The sequence below is a fragment of the Aspergillus fumigatus genome, chromosome 2 (genome assembly GCF_000002655.1).
Source record: "Aspergillus fumigatus Af293 chromosome 2, whole genome shotgun sequence".
Taxonomy (NCBI): domain Eukaryota; kingdom Fungi; phylum Ascomycota; class Eurotiomycetes; order Eurotiales; family Aspergillaceae; genus Aspergillus; species Aspergillus fumigatus.
Window position 1 is genome coordinate 711652 of NC_007195.1, and position 15252 is coordinate 726903.

Sequence of the window (15252 nt, forward strand, 5' to 3'; positions counted from 1 at the left end):
CATTGAGGTGATCTTCCAGCTGAAAATGGAACTGAAACCGGGGCTGGTGGGTAAGCATAAATTCTCATGCAACATTTCGAGGACCTGACTATGTAAACAAGAATACCACACTTATCTGGTGAATGGAACCTATGCCCGTTGCGGTCCTGAATCGAGGGTTTCCTTGTTTCGAATTTCTCTTAAAAAAAAAAAAGAAAAAAAAAGAAAACCTAGGGCCCTTGGGCTGCCCCTTTGGATCCCCCTCTCTTATTTCTTCGTCAATCAAGAGAGGTCTGGTGCAAGTCCAAGCCCAACATTGATTCACAGAACCGGGCTCCACAATCGACGCTACTGGGGCGAAAGATTTGGGAAGTGACAAAGGAAGTCAAAAACAAGATCGGGAAAGGTCGACGGTGTGGCAGATGTCAACCCAATAGACAGATCGATAAAAAGGTCATGACAAATATTCTGAACAAAGGACGACCCTGATAGGAAACAGACGTTGACAGAGTCAATTACGAAGAAAAATACAAATCAGATGCTATGTGGGATATCTTTGTGCTGTTGTCCTCAGAACACTCAAGGGTCCCTTCGCTCTGTTTGATTTGGGGTATCACGGCTCAACATGGGTCTATGCCACAGTCGTACTAGATCCGGATAGGATTTTCATTTGCACACGGGTTGTACAGAACAGTGAGTACTCTTTCCATGGGCTCCATACTCCAACCCCAACAAGCACGCATCCAATAACTCTCCTTTTCCGGCGAATGGTCAAGGAATCTCGAAGAAGGTATGAGCACAACAAGCAGAGAGATCATTTTCCAGAAGAAGCACAGGACAATTGCAGATGAAGATGAAGAAATTCTCCGAAACAGAAATCACAGATCAATGAGTATTTATCAGAAAGCCACACTTGATAAATTCCAAATCCGCTGCCCATCTGACCCGTTTTAATTGTGCACGGTTACCTGGTTCTGCGGCTGTTTGCTTCTATTCAAGGCTCGAATCGAGCTGGTTCGTTCTGGATTGACAGGGGATGAAAAATTAAAGCTAAAAATACTGGAAAAGTATGTCGGCATGCAATAACATGGTAAAATATCAAGGAACACCTCTAAGTCTCTTTATCCCGTTGACTACATTGCACACGCTCAGGTACTACCCTAGTTAGGCAGCTGGTAATTCGGAAGAGAGGCTCTGTAATCGCTGCCTAGGCAAATTGTTTTAGGTGCCTCAAATAAGCTGAATCTGAACAAAGGTGAAACATAAGAAATGGCCGTCCTACCATAGGATTGCATCGAGATCATCCTAGACGCGCCCCTGGGGGCGTTGGAGGAGAATCAGCAAGGCGATATGGAGAACTCCTGATCAAATTCGCCAAGGATGGAAATTAGGCTAGCAATTTGTAATTTGATCCTCAAGACCACGTAACCAAACAACTTAAAAACTCTGGAAGCTGTGTCCTGAGTCCACACAGATGTGTCTAGCTGCATGTTTTGCCTTTACTCCGTATGTAGTCTGAAAATCAACACCATTGCTATTCTGATCTTCTGAAAGTGAAATATTTCCGCTGACTTGCCAGGCTATGCAGAGGAGAAAGACAAGACATGAAGAAATCCGTCTTCAGTGGGATTGAAATCTGAAACAGGCCAGAGGCAAACTAGTCGACCTTAGCAATAATGGCGCGCGCTAGCTCAAACTCTTGCAGTTTAGAGTCAGTTTCTGAAACGCACCAGATGAGTTGCTGAGCTGCTAGTTCCAAAACTAGGACTCAGGACCAGTCACGTGCTGTTTGCTGGACAGCAACTTGTTCGTCTCCAGGCCAATCACCTCCTGAACCGATCAACCTGATCTTTTCCATCAACGAAGAGATGACATCCGATCATCATTCAACTCTGCGGTGACACCGACTGGGGTTACGAGGTATCCCCCGTCTCAATGGGTCTTTGCTTCGCTATAAATGATAAGTGCTGTTTTTTTCCACTGAAGTACGCAGCAGCTATGATTGTTGGACTCAATTAACCCAAGTGCCCTGTGCGCAGTTTCATAGTCCAGTTCCTACTAAGATGGGTAGCAAGCCATCATCTTTTCCACGTGGCTATTCGGTCATTCTGAAACAAACTGTTATATTGAACAACGTCATGATCATTGAGGTGAATCGCCATTTGCACTATTCCAAGAACTCGGACCTCTAGTTCGACTTCTAACGTGAATCAAGCAGGGATACTGTTGAGTTGGGCTTATTGCGCCCTATTATTACTCGAGCCACAGAGTCATGTTTGATGGCATCTCGTTGCAGTCGGCTTTTCGCCCTTTTGCAGCGGTCGATACAAGCTAAGGAAAGTACTTAGCTTTGATGGTCTATGGCGACTTTGATCTACATCCATCCATAGTCAAATGCTTCATGGAACTGCCGAGAACCGGATGCGTTGCTTCAGTTCGAAAATCCATTATCGCAAACCAAGGCCAGCGGCTCCATAAGACTGCGTCATTATTCATTAACTGATCATTCATGTCTCAGACTAGAGGTAGCTAGCATTAACAGCTCCTCAAGCATCAGGGGCCACTTGGCCAAAGCTTCAATCGGAGAGCTCTGTCACTTTTAGTGCCAAGTAGTGACATATGAGGATTCAGAACATGTTTCAGATTGTTTCCGTGATCCCGCATGCCAGACCAATATAATTCAGACGGCGTATACGGAGTAGTCCTCAGCTCTTCGGCTCCGTAAAGGGGCGCTCTACTCCGTACTATCATTGTTCTTGACTCAGGTTTCGGTAGGAGTCATCGCTTGGATGAATTGGGTCAAATCACAGATCACATGGTTCTCAACTGCTTCCGAAATGTTGCCCTTACCCGAACGATATGAAGTTATCCAGCCAAAACGGCCCCAGGCATGTATAAACTCACTGTCGTTGGCATAGCGATGAGGTTCTACCCAATCGCTTGTATCTGGGGCCTTTATCACCCAGTGCTATTGATGCATGTGATAAACTAATCTGATTACCATCGAACCATTTGATAGTTGATGTGTCTCAAGTTGGACTTGTTTCAAATATGGCTATGGCTCAGAAAATAAGAATTTTGGACCCTCCTGGAACATAAAAGAAGCTGCCCTTGTAATGATTCATAAGCTGGTGCTCTGAGTTGACCTACCGTGAGATCAAAGTTGCATTTTCTGACCTTTCTGGGCTTGTTCGTTTCCGGAGATCATCGACCTTCTTGGCCTTTCCGAACCGGTCCTTTCACTGTGAACGCTTGGCCTCGGTTCAGTTATGCTCTTCGAGGACGAAGAGAATCTTCCTGAATCCCAAAATCTGTGAAGAACATCACACACTCGCCCCATAATGTTATTGCGTGCTTCAGGTGAGCTATTCAAGGACTCTATTAAAACAAGTATACTAATGCTTATCTCCGTTCATTTTCTTAGTGATCAAGACCTTCCAGACATTGAATTTTTACTGAGCAATAGGAGGCATCAGCATCATACTGAGCCCTGTTTGACGAGGACAGATTCGATCTATCTACACATACACGACCACTCCAACTAGCCACTCGTCCTCCATGTCTCGTCTTTTTCAGACCAAGCTGGGCCTCAGTATGACTGCATTTTTTCAAACTACAATCAGGAGGTACCCTCTAAAGGAACCTGACCCTAGTTACCACTTCAGATAAGAACAGGGTCTTCCCTTTCTCATTTCCCAATAATATCTACGTTCAGAGATATGATCTATCTCTCCCCGCAAGACAATTCTCTGCCAGTCGATGATGATACACTACAGCAGAGGTGTAAGAGGAAGTAAGGGGTCTTGTCTCGGAAGGTAAGCGATGCGAACTTGGTCTTGTGTATACGCGGCGGTCGACAGAGACTATTATCAAGCTCGCATCATGCAAATGACTGCGATATGCTCTTCGAATGATCGAGCAAGGGCTCTGTCTGCAGAGGACGTGGCAGTCCCTGATGACCCAAATGCCAACAACAGTTGAATTGTCGGTTTGCTAACTTAGGAAGCATTTCATGTCAACTTCAAGAGAGAAGTCGTGAGCGGACACTGTCAGATTAGGCAAATAATTTTCCTCGGGAGTTTATGGAAAATGTGGCCCAGAGATGGACACTATATAAACCATGGTTCAGCGACTTCGTGTTTGTTGTTGCTCCAGAAACTATATCCATCTTATGTAAACGAGGCAGAGAATCTCGGTGAAAGAAGAGAGAATGCGTGCTCGGTTCTTAGGGTTTTGTACCAAATACTCAAACGGCGTTTTCTTATCCACTTCTTTCCAAACACTGGCTGTGTTGGAATTGACACGGTTTTCTGTGCCAGGAGACCTATCCATCAGCACAGTGTCTCTGTATTTTCCGCTGGCGGACGAACCCCAAGGAATTCGGCTACCCGAAACTCCATCTTCTTTTTTAAGTCTTGCATCCAAATGTCATTTCTCTTATCTCGGATAGAGAAATGGACACATCCTCTTGATCAACATTTATTATCCGGCATCTGTAGCCCCGTCTGAAGGTGCTCCACAGCTCCGGATTATCCCAGCCACCATCAGTTTCTGTTCCTGGTGGCCATTTAGCGTTCTTTTTTCCTGTCTAATGAGATCAGAGCCCATCGTCATGGAGATTACTGCTATTAGTATCCGTAGAGAGCTGGTTGATTAGAGTAGAGTGGTACTCCGTAGATAATTATGATGCATTTTTTCCCCTTTTCTTTCTGCGAGACTCGCTTCCCTGTTTGTTCCCAGAAATCCAAACGTTCAAGTTCAGATCTCTCCCATGATCCCATCATCACCTGCCAGTCTTCCCACCAATTCGATTCGAACATGCAATTGTGCATCTTGTCGATGCCTGACCTACATTGCAGATGTCCAAAGACGTAACTTTCTCCCCCGTGTCCACCATCATCCCACGATCTCCTCCGAACGATCCCACAAACCCTTATATTCGACGCCGGCGCCGACAGACAGATTCCGCGGTGGTTCTGAAACGTACCACTCATGGGCCCCAGAGAGACCAGCACCCCATTCTGGCTCGACGATCTATTGCGAATCCTGATTGGGCGGCAGACTCGATTCCTTCTTTTTTCTCTCCTACTATCTCTTCAGTCTCGTCCAGGTTGAGCCTGACAGGGTCATCGGCAGGTCCAACAAAGACTGAGGACTCTCAGAAACGCCGGCAGACAGCACGCCATGACCTAGATGATCGTCAACATAACCAAGACTCCGGCTACAAGTCTCATCGCGACGACCAGAGTATCGCTAGAACTAAAGTTTTCAGCCGTCAGACCATTATGTTTGCGGCAGCTTCCCGTGACACGGGCAGGGCAGCCACGCTAATATCCGCTGGTCCCAGTGCCTCCCCATCAGTACCAGGAACAACAACAACGACACCAGCAAACTCGACCTCATCATCAGCATCGCATCCTTATCCATCTTCTGCTTCACCACCTCGTTTACCACAAAGTCGATTTAGCTTCGAGTATCAGCCTCCCCGGCACAAGCAGGCCCTGCCGACCTCCGCTAGCTTTCCCAGTGAAATCCCCTCAGACACTGATCCGACTCCGAACCCCCAGCGCGCTTTCTTGTACGACAGATCTCGGCGGTCAGTGTCAACCTTCAGTACCTCCCGTGTTCGCAAATCAACCGCGCTTGCTTCTCCGTCCCAATTGCCGTCCCCGTTATCAATCTCAGAGAAGTCTAGCGACTTGCCCCTACCGTTCGATGCCAACTCGATCGACAACGCCCTGAGTTTCAATGCATCGAAGCGTCGTCGTAAACAATCCTTGTCACAGTCTCAGCAGGAAAGCCAGGCAGATGTGAAGAGGAGGATGCCAGTGTCAACAGCGACTTACGTCCAGGGGAGCCCACAGGCAAGCGACCGCGATCGCGCAATCCACGACTTAGACCAGACCGATCAAGAAGATGGCGCTAGAACGCCAGTCGCAGAAGATTCCAAATCCAAGAACGAGGACATCTTCTTGAATATTGCCCGATCAGACTCAAAGCGGCGCGACTCTTTGGGGCGCTCAGAACATAGACGGGTGAGTGACAACCTGTGTTCGACGACGATCATGACACTCTTGTAATCCTGTCCGAATTTCCTCACGCATGTTTTACTGACAACATTTGAATACAATATAGTCGCGGCTTGGGTTGTCTAATGGTCACCTTCGTTCACCCAATTCTCGATTAAATGAACAGACGTCTTCCCCTGGTCAATTACGGTTGAGCACTTACGACACCCCCTTGCACTCCCTCAACAATTCCCCATCAAACCCTTACAGCGCCCTTCCTTACTCCTACTCGGCCTCCGCTCATCCCCTTGATGACCATCCCCGCTCCCGACATTCCGTAGTAGGTTCGAGTTCGAGGTCCACTCTTGGCATATCGAGAAGTAGGCTTGGTCAGGCAAGCCCAGACTCGTCACCATACTCAGCCGAACTTCACATAGAAAGAAGAGGTTCGCTGCAAGATCCTCGAGTTTACCGCCATTCTGCTCTTGCCAGCCTTCGAACCAGTCGACAGGCGTCGGGCTCCGATGTCACAGAACGGCCGCGGCCCGAGCCTGAACGATCCCGGCATGATGGCACCGAGTCGACCTTGTCAACGACCGCTCCGTCTACAGTCTGGGATGAGCTGGAGGATCTGAAGTCGCGAATCAAGAAGCTGGAATTGACCGGAAAGCTGCCGCCATCGTCTCAAGCTGCGATATCGACAGCCTCCGGAGAGCGACCCCGAACTGCAACCACTACAGTAACGACCGTATCCTCGTCTCCCAACTACAACCATAAGATCAGCCCCTCGGGGGCGGAAACGGAGGCTTCCACGGCCACTAATCCAGTGCACCCGCTTTTGCAATCGGCCCTACTCAAGGCGAGAGATGTATTGAACAACGAGGTGTACAAGTCGCTCGAGGCCGCAGTCACAGATGCGCTGGCTCTCTCCAGCTTATTAGGCACCAACAAAGCTCCCTCTGGCGGAGTTTCGGTTGTCAATGGCTACAGCTCCTCTGACCGGCAGTCTAGGCGAAAAGCCGACAGTGTCTGCCGCAGCTTGACGGAACTCTGTCTCGCTTTATCAGACGAACAGCTTTCTAAGCAGCAAATGCCGGCCAGCGACGATGACACTATAACCCAGTTACATACCAGCTCGAACGAGGAGTCGTCGACGCTCAATCGTTCCCTTCGACGTAGTATGACCTTGGAACCTGGAATCCCAGGCCGACAAAAGAGCACCACTCATGTAACAAGTCGTCTGGAAGCACGTCGGCAAAGCCTGGCCACCGCGAACGGCAACAGCAGCATCAAGAAGGACCTCTCTGCTCTCCCAGATGGCAATAGTCCCTCATCGCCCAGCGCATCTGCTCCCAAAAGCCGACTCAGTCGCCTTTCGGCTTCATTGCGTAGCAAGAGGCTACAGCCCGAGGACGCAGACACCGACCTGCCAAGTCCGCATAGTCGCTCGATCTCAAGAGCGATGACCGACATTGACAATTCAGCAGCGGCACAGCGCCTCTCACCGCGGCAGCAGGTGGCGCATGGTTATACCACCTCCCAACAGGTCTCAGATCCTCAGCGACCCCAAGGTTCCAGATTGTCGTATCAATCCACGCGTACACAGCTACAGCAACCACGCACCCCGACCGCACCACAGTCTAGCATTCCACTACGCAGAAGCCTTGCAATTCCTGCGAACTATACACCGACCACATCCCGCTTAAATATCCTTGCTGGTTCTCGCAGATATGGTACCTCTGGCATTCCTTCAGCCGCAGGTGATGGTTCAGTGCCAGATGGCCAGAGTGACGGTATGTCCTCTCAACAAGGTCTGTGTCAGACAAGAATTACTGCACCGTCGAGCAAGCAGGCAGCCAGTTATACCCCCATACAGCAGAACCGAGTACGAGCAAATAGTTTGGGAGTACGAACATATGGCCTCAGGCAGCGACCGACGGCCACACATGAAGACCCTTTAGACGTGAGCATTGACTGATCAATCGGCCCTTATTGTTCGTCCATTGTACTTTTTTCGTCTTTGAACCCACCCGGAGTCCGTCGGTTTCATTTACGGCCTTTTTTTCCCCACCTAACGCAGCGATTCATACCTGGGTTTTGGATATTCTTCAGCTGGCGCTTTTTTTCCTTTCGTCTTTAGCATGCGGCTTATTCAAGTGCCCTGGCGTTTCTTGTCACCAGAACATTAAACAATCACGGCGATACGGGCTCAATTGCGACGCATCATAAATTCTTTTCGCACTGAAGCATATCCTCACGATCAACGCTGAATTTCAATTTCCCGACTTACCCCGACTCATGCATACCTGCATGCATTGATGACATCCACATCCCATTCGATGTTTCGTGCTCAGCACAGTACATGGTCTGGCCTACAGTCCCTTCCCTTTCTAACTCATTCTACTTTCTACCTATACATATCTGTACCTCCTGCTCTGGGTCGGAAGAGCGCCACCAATCTATTCTTGATTTGCATCCGCACATTCAGGTGCATACAGCATAGGCTACTTTCATTCGCGTTTATTTTATTTTTTTTATTTTTTTTTAACCTCCCGTCTCCGAAACTCATGTATAAAGTTGACTTTCTGTTGTAACTGTTTCCAAGCCAACACTTGCATGATGAACGATCTCAAATGCGACACCAAATTTGATACCAAGTTGGATGGGTCTCCATGTTATCCGACGTCATGCTTGTCTACAATGTAACAGTGATTGTTTTGACTACTGGAGAGATTAAGTCGTAAGGGTGAAAACTACGATTCAATCAGTTGAGGTCAGGCGTCGGCTACCCAGATACACTCGTTCGCTCACTGCAGTCCATTTATTTCATTTTCAGATAAATTAGCCTCGTAAAAATCATTATTCTTCTCTTGATCCACGGTGAACACGATGAGCGCATGCGGACACGCATGTTGGATGGTCTTGTCAAGATGTGACAACAGGGGGAGACAGGAAACAGAAAAGCCCCCATGATGTGTGCTTACAGTATGAGTCACAGAGGACAGTTGCACCGGAAAAAAGCCATGGAAATGGGCATGATACATCGTAGGTTGGTTTAGTGTAAAATATTAGGGAAGAATGTTCAGGTCTGATCTTGAGAATAGGGAGCTAGAGGACAACGACATTGCAGCGAGCAACTTTTCAGAGGAGACGTGAGCGGGTAAAGGAGGAGCCAGAGGAGAATCTGATAACGAAGATGCTCAAAGAGAGGGAGCTGGGAGGAGACGTAAATACTCAGTATCAGTAGATGGTGTCATTCGTATTTCTGAGCTCAAAAGTCATTCAGCATGAGGCGACCGGTGGAAGATTGTGAGATCCATGGTAATTGATAGGTATGTGTGCTCCACCGCAGCAACTCTGTGGCTTGCCTGTAATCAAGGCAGCTGAATTGTATGTAAAATAATGAGACCGACGAAATGAACAAAAAGAGACACACGACAATGAAAGCAAGACATTGAAGAAGAAATTCTTGCTCCTCGGAATAAGGCGGGTGCTATGACGAGACGTGTCGACCCATTAAACCATACAGCGCATTTATTCCTGAGGCAACTGGCTTCGGCGGGTCTTCTCAGCCTCGAGGTTTTCGTACAGCAAGTACAGAGCCTTCTCATTAGCCTGAGCGCTGCCCATGATAGTGAACATGCGCTCTCCGGTCTCATCGTGAGGCGCTTTAGCGATGGAAATGCGGGCTCCAGAGCTTCTGCGTATCTCGGTGATTTTGCTTCCACCCCTGCCGATGATGCAACCGACCATGTCCGCAGGAATGCTGATATTCTGAGTTTGAATTTCTTCGCCGTCCTCAGTGACAAGGGGATAGCCGCGGTTGGAGGTATCGGGATTAGAGCGTCTGCCATAGCCACCGGATTGACCGTCGCTGAAATCGGCGCCGTTACCAGTGCGGTTGTACGGACGACTGCTGTAGCCATTGCCCACGCTGCTGGTGTTCATCGAGGTGGATCCGCCAACCGATGCACGAACCGCAGGATTGTAAAGGATTGTGCCGGTTCCCCGCTGCCAGTCGTCGATGAGGCATTTTCCAATCTCCCAAACAGCCTTCTCAATACCCTCTGGAGTGCCCTGCACTTCCACGATCCGTTCGGTAGACTGAGGAAGCATCTCCTTCTGAGCGACCATTCGCACACCGGAAGCATCCTGGATATGTTTGATCTTCAAACCCTGTCGACCGATAATGGTGCCCATTTGATTGTGGGAGATCAGGAGGCGGACAGCTAGACATTACAAGTTAGTGAATGGGGTTCAAAAGCTGCATAAGCGCGTGCTTGGACACCGTCGTTGCAGATGGTCCGGAATCCTCCATGGAGAAAGGGAAACATACGATGAGTTCCATTGTTGTTCACAATGCCACCCATGCCCATTTGCGGGGCTCCTTCAAGCAAGCCCTTTGCAACCAAGGCATAAGCCCGCGCTGTACCTTGCAGGGGCCCCGTGACGGTCAAGACACGATCATGAACACCAGGAACAACCTTGCTCACGCCAGCCTTGACACCGGTTTCATCACGGAGATCAGCCACGTTTTTACCGGCTTTGCCGATGATCACGCCTGCTTCCTTAGAGGAGACGATGGCGCGGAGGGTCAGCATAGACTGCGCGTATTCCTCTTCGGTCTTCGGAGTGACTTCCATGTCACCCTCATCGGCGACATTCACGGCATCGGCCATCGTCTCGTCAACCGGAGGGGCATCGCGCATCTCGGTGGTGTCCATGGTTTAGAAGCGGAGATGAGTGATTGAGATAGGTCTTGGCAGGTGAGAGTGTAGAATTCGACAAAAAACTGCGAGAATGGATCGTTCTATCGCTGGTCAGAGAATACGTTCAAAACACGGAAATGGTTGACTGGCGGTTTCCTCCAGAACGATCATGACGAGCTCATGGAGCGGAGAGCATAGTATAGACAGACCCCAGAGAGGACCAGATTTGATGTTGATTTGTGCGCATGGAGCATCAAAAGAACAAGACGAAACGGAGATGGCCTACCTAGGAAAGATGATCAAGGTCCAGAAGAGGCGGATAACCGATGAGGAGAGATGAGACGGAATAGACGAGGGTATAACGGCGGACAAAGAAATGTCGGGAGGGGTGTAAGGCGTTGAGCTGTTCAGAGGGGTTTCCGTAGGCGGGGGAGGCGGAGAAGAAATCCCAAGAGAGACAGGGAAACGGAACGGTGAGAAAGAGGAGGAAGAGGAAGAGAAGTAGAGGAGACGGAGAGGAAGAAGGGAAGGAAATTGAGGGATGGAGTGGGAGAAGATGGTAGATGGAGGAGAAAGAGGATAAGTTACTGAAGGGAGGGAGGAGGGGGTATGAGGTGGAAGAGGTGGAGGAGAGGAAAGAAGACAGAATAATAATGTTAGAGGAAAAGAGGAGAAGAAAGTAGTGCCGCTTTGCTTTGGGTACGTGGTTCATTATTTTACCTTACCTTACTGCGGGAAGCTTTGGCTTGGCTCCTATTGGGTTGGGGATTCTGTTTGTTTTTGGCAGGCGGAGATGAAGTTTGGTCACGCTTCATTGATCTAGATAGCTTTTCCACTGTAGAAGAAGGCGTTTCTATTAAGGGTACCTCTCTATTCTATAGGTGACTTTGCGCCACAGGAGATGGATGACTCTTACACTGCCCTGGGACATGGATTTTACCTCATTTATCAGCTTCGAAGATGACCTTCTGGACTTTCATCGCATTGAAGAGCTCGTAGGCCTCCGCCGCGCGCGAAAGGGGCATGATATTCTCGGTCATGAATCTGATACATCATTAGCCAAAACAGAAGTCAAAAACCATGCTTCCGCAGGAGCTTTCCACAAAATGATGCGCAGACGTACCCTAGTAGATGCTGGTTCTTCTTTAGAACCTCCAACGCTGCCTCAGAAACAGACCTGACGGGGCATCTGCCCATCTGGACAATGAGGTTCTTTCCGTATGCCTCGCTTCCATTCCACGGAATCTTGAAAGTGGTCAGGACCATCATGCTTGGATTCCTGACGGCTGATGAAGACTCACCTCCCCGTTGTGAACACCCACACTGCTGAGAATGCCCCATGGCCGCAGCAGATCAAATCCAGTCCTCAGCGCTGGGCTAAGCCCAACCACCTCAATGACAGCATCCGCTCCTCGCCCATTGGTCAACTCTTCGACGCGTTTGCGCAATCCTTCTCCGTCTGTTTTGAAGTTCCAAGGCTCGGCACCGAGCGACCTGGCAAGTTCGAGTCTGGACGGGACAGAGTCAACTGCCAGTAAATGCTTCGGTTTGAACTCCAGTGCGTTGATCAAAGCACACATGCCGACGGGGCCGCAGCCGATGAGCACGACTGTCTGCTCGGAGATCTGCTCTGGGGTCCGTCCTTTGAACGCGTTGCTGGCCGCAAAGTAGCCAGTTGGGAAGATGTCGCCCATGAGAACAAGGAACTTTTCGTCAATGCCCTCGGGTGCCTTCATTGCAGTGCCCTCTGCATTTGGAATTCGAACCTATGTGGCCTTGGTAAATGTCTAAGCGGTAACCATGGGCCAGTAAAGAGCACTCACATACTCCGCCTGCCCTCCATCCAAGGCTTCGCATCCGAACAGGATATTCTCCTCGCATCGGGAGGAGTATCCTTGTTTGCAGTAGAAGCATTTCCCGCTGTTGTTGGTCTATATCAACATGTACTCCGTAGGCTAATTCTAACCAACGCTCCCATTTGTGACGCAACATACCAGGACGTTGTAAAGGCACTCACAACCTTATCCCCCTTCTGGAACTTTGTGACGGCATCACCGGTCTCAACAACAACACCGGTGAATTCATGGCCCATGATAAATCCCGAGCCAGAAGGCTCAATGCCACGGTACGTATGAAGGTCGCTACCACCCCCCGGCTCAATTAGCACATATACAATCACTATCGTAGCTGCGGCTGTACTTACCTCCCACAGAGGGCAGTATAGGTGACCTTCACGACGATATCGGCCGAATCCTGGATTTTGGGCACTGGTCGTTCCTCAACGGCCACCTTGAAGGGCTCGTGGAACACGACCCCGCGCATCGTATCCTTGGTGGCCATGCTGTGTCAATATGACGAGCTACTGTTCTTGCAATAGGCCTCAATGGTAGACATCTACATATGAGTTTGTCTCCAAAAGCAAGGGTGCGGAGTGAATTTAGAAAGATTGGGCTGCTCCACACCGATAACGGCAGTCCCTCACATATTGTTCTTTGATGCGGGGCAGCATCCAGCTTGCAGGTATTTCATTTATGACTAAAAATAATTGGATACCAGATTTGGGAGGCTTGCTTCGGGTAATTGGTCTTCGTCATTGCGCATAGTATCCACCGTTTGCATTTCATGATGTCTCCGGGCAGGGCATCATAGATCTAGGAACTGGCATTGGCTTACGACACTTTTTTCGGGTATTGAAAACAAACAGAGCACAATTGTCCACGCTGACAATTTATGCATGCTACAAGACAAAAACCTAGTTATGTGCGGTTTGGTGCGAAATTACGACTCACTGGAAAGCCAGACTACAATCCAGGTGAAAATGTAGAATAGTAGGTATCTGCATTTACACAGGTTCGATATATGAAGGGCCATGAAGAAGAGCCGTTTGTCGGTTTATTGAGATAGGGAGCCTCTATTGCACCCTAGCCTGATGTAAACGCCATGCAGTATGAAACAGATGAAGTCCAGAACACCTTGTCCAACGCCTTTCCCCTAAACACTCATAGTAGAACGCTCATTCGAATGAAGCTCTGAAGATCTGAGTCACAAACCCTTCTCCAAATCGTTCAATGACGACGTTGCTGTCAGGTAGTTGAATGCCTCTTGTGCCGTCGAAAGGACAGCCCATCATCAGGGAATGGAAACTGGCTTCAACACACCACACATAATAATTCTTCCTCCAAAATGAACTTTCCTTCCTTGTATTTCTCACTCGACTCGTACGCTTTGTCGTACTTCCACCCTACTAGTTCGGCGCATTGCCTGCAGAATATGTCTCGGACGATATGCCTTCCGGTGGTCATGTTACGCTCCACAGCCTCGGAGTGGGTTACATTGACAACAGTGTTGAACAAGTACGCCTTGCCATGTTGGCCACGGAAATTCTGCAGTAGATGACTGGATCAGCAGATGCATCAATCATGTAATAGAGAAGAACCACAGTACGGTAATACTGACCCGGCTGATGATATCATTGTAATCGGCAAGGTGCGTTTTGCATTTCTTGCACCCGAATATCTTATTGGAAGTGAGATAGACGTTGTACGCAAGACCCATGGTGACCTGTATCGCTTTGCCTTCCCACTACCACCGACCTCTCAAGGAAAGTCCTGGCGTGCAAGCTCAACGAGATAAGGTGGGTAATCCGTAGTGGCCTCAGTGTATGGAGTTTGGAACAAGTCTGAGAGGAGTGATCAACGAGTTATACTGGCGTTCTGAATTGCCCGCCCTTCTTGATGTCCTCTCAAGGAGTTCCCGGTCTGAGAAGAACCCCGCCAACAATACTTATAGTCGACGTGGCTTCAAGCCTGAACGAATGGGGAGTTTCCGAAGATACGCTCCCCGCTTTATGGACTGACTGTACAACTTTGGAAGTAGGAAAGTATATATGGGGGAATTCGGAAACAGCGGCTGTAGCACCGGGTGAAAGGGATCATGTATGTTGACCACAGTAGGCAGTACCGAATGTTCTAAATTTGCTTCAAAGTAAGCTAATAAGGAGGTAAGTGTAATCAGTGAAGATGTGATACAAATGACGCGGCAGGTACAAAGTGGTACTCAAGATACATAGGCAGGGAAAAGGAGGCGCAGTGATCAGGCAGTTGCTCATAAGCTCATTCCAGGCTGACGCTTAAGTACCCCCGCACGGGACCACAAGGTCAACTACGTGACACAGTCTGGACACCCAGACCAGCCACCACCAGTGGCGCAAGAGCAGCCACTCAGCTCCTGATCATTTAACATCCTGAACCACCTCTATTCATCTTAAGGAATTAGCCGTGTTCAGGTGGACAAACCTCAAGTTCTTTATTTACAAGAGCCCTTCTGTTTTGGAGGCAAGATGGTCTTTCCTCTGATATCACAGTATATGCCGAGCTAGACTAACCCAGTGATATGTCAGCTCGAGCAATCAACTGGTATCTTGGCTACACAGTGGAACGTTTGATGGATGTCACATACTCTGCACTGCGAAGACAAAGAGCTAGAATGGCGCAAAGAAAGTTTTGACATCAACTAAGGAGCCCAAAAACCTCGCTAAAATGCTGCAAATCCTAGAA

At 48.9% G+C, this 15252-nt stretch overlaps 4 protein-coding genes across 4 annotated transcripts; 1 reads left to right on the plus strand and 3 right to left on the minus strand.

Annotated features, from left to right (window-relative positions):
• The first annotated feature begins 101 nt into the window (after nucleotides 1–101).
• AFUA_2G02770 (putative LPXTG-motif cell wall anchor domain protein) lies at nucleotides 102–8828 on the plus strand. The gene is made up of 7 exons (XM_744319.2): nucleotides 102–672; nucleotides 756–1964; nucleotides 2019–2129; nucleotides 2198–2441; nucleotides 2498–3339; nucleotides 3404–6014; nucleotides 6115–8828. The coding sequence occupies exons 6-7, from the start codon at nucleotides 4839–4841 to the stop codon at nucleotides 7963–7965; spliced, it is 3027 nt and encodes a 1008-aa protein (XP_749412.1). The 5' UTR covers nucleotides 102–672; nucleotides 756–1964; nucleotides 2019–2129; nucleotides 2198–2441; nucleotides 2498–3339; nucleotides 3404–4838; the 3' UTR covers nucleotides 7966–8828.
• Nucleotides 8829–9521: 693 nt separating this feature from the next.
• Nucleotides 9522–10696, minus strand: AFUA_2G02780 (KH domain-containing protein; the record flags this gene model as incomplete). The annotated part of the gene is made up of 2 exons (XM_744320.1): nucleotides 9522–10216; nucleotides 10324–10696. The coding sequence occupies 2 exons, from the start codon at nucleotides 10694–10696 to the stop codon at nucleotides 9522–9524; spliced, it is 1068 nt and encodes a 355-aa protein (XP_749413.1).
• Nucleotides 10697–11637: 941 nt separating this feature from the next.
• Nucleotides 11638–13036, minus strand: AFUA_2G02810 (alcohol dehydrogenase family protein; the record flags this gene model as incomplete). The annotated part of the gene is made up of 6 exons (XM_744321.1): nucleotides 11638–11740; nucleotides 11820–11941; nucleotides 11998–12462; nucleotides 12520–12627; nucleotides 12714–12874; nucleotides 12907–13036. 6 exons carry the CDS (start codon nucleotides 13034–13036, stop codon nucleotides 11638–11640), a joined length of 1089 nt encoding a protein of 362 aa, XP_749414.1.
• An 809-nt stretch (nucleotides 13037–13845) lies between these two features.
• On the minus strand, nucleotides 13846–14251 carry AFUA_2G02820 (putative Yippee zinc-binding protein Moh1; the record flags this gene model as incomplete). Its single annotated transcript, XM_744324.1, has 2 exons — nucleotides 13846–14079; nucleotides 14153–14251. The coding sequence occupies 2 exons, from the start codon at nucleotides 14249–14251 to the stop codon at nucleotides 13846–13848; spliced, it is 333 nt and encodes a 110-aa protein (XP_749417.1).
• Nucleotides 14252–15252: the final 1001 nt, after the last annotated feature.

Coding starts and splice junctions, on each gene's coding strand:
- AFUA_2G02770 (XM_744319.2), top strand. CDS start 4,839: ATGTCCAAAGACGTAACTTTCTCCCCCGTGTCCACCATCATCCCACGA. Junction 6,015..6,114: donor GGCGCTCAGAACATAGACGG/GTGAGTGACAAC, acceptor AATACAATATAG/TCGCGGCTTGGGTTGTCTAA.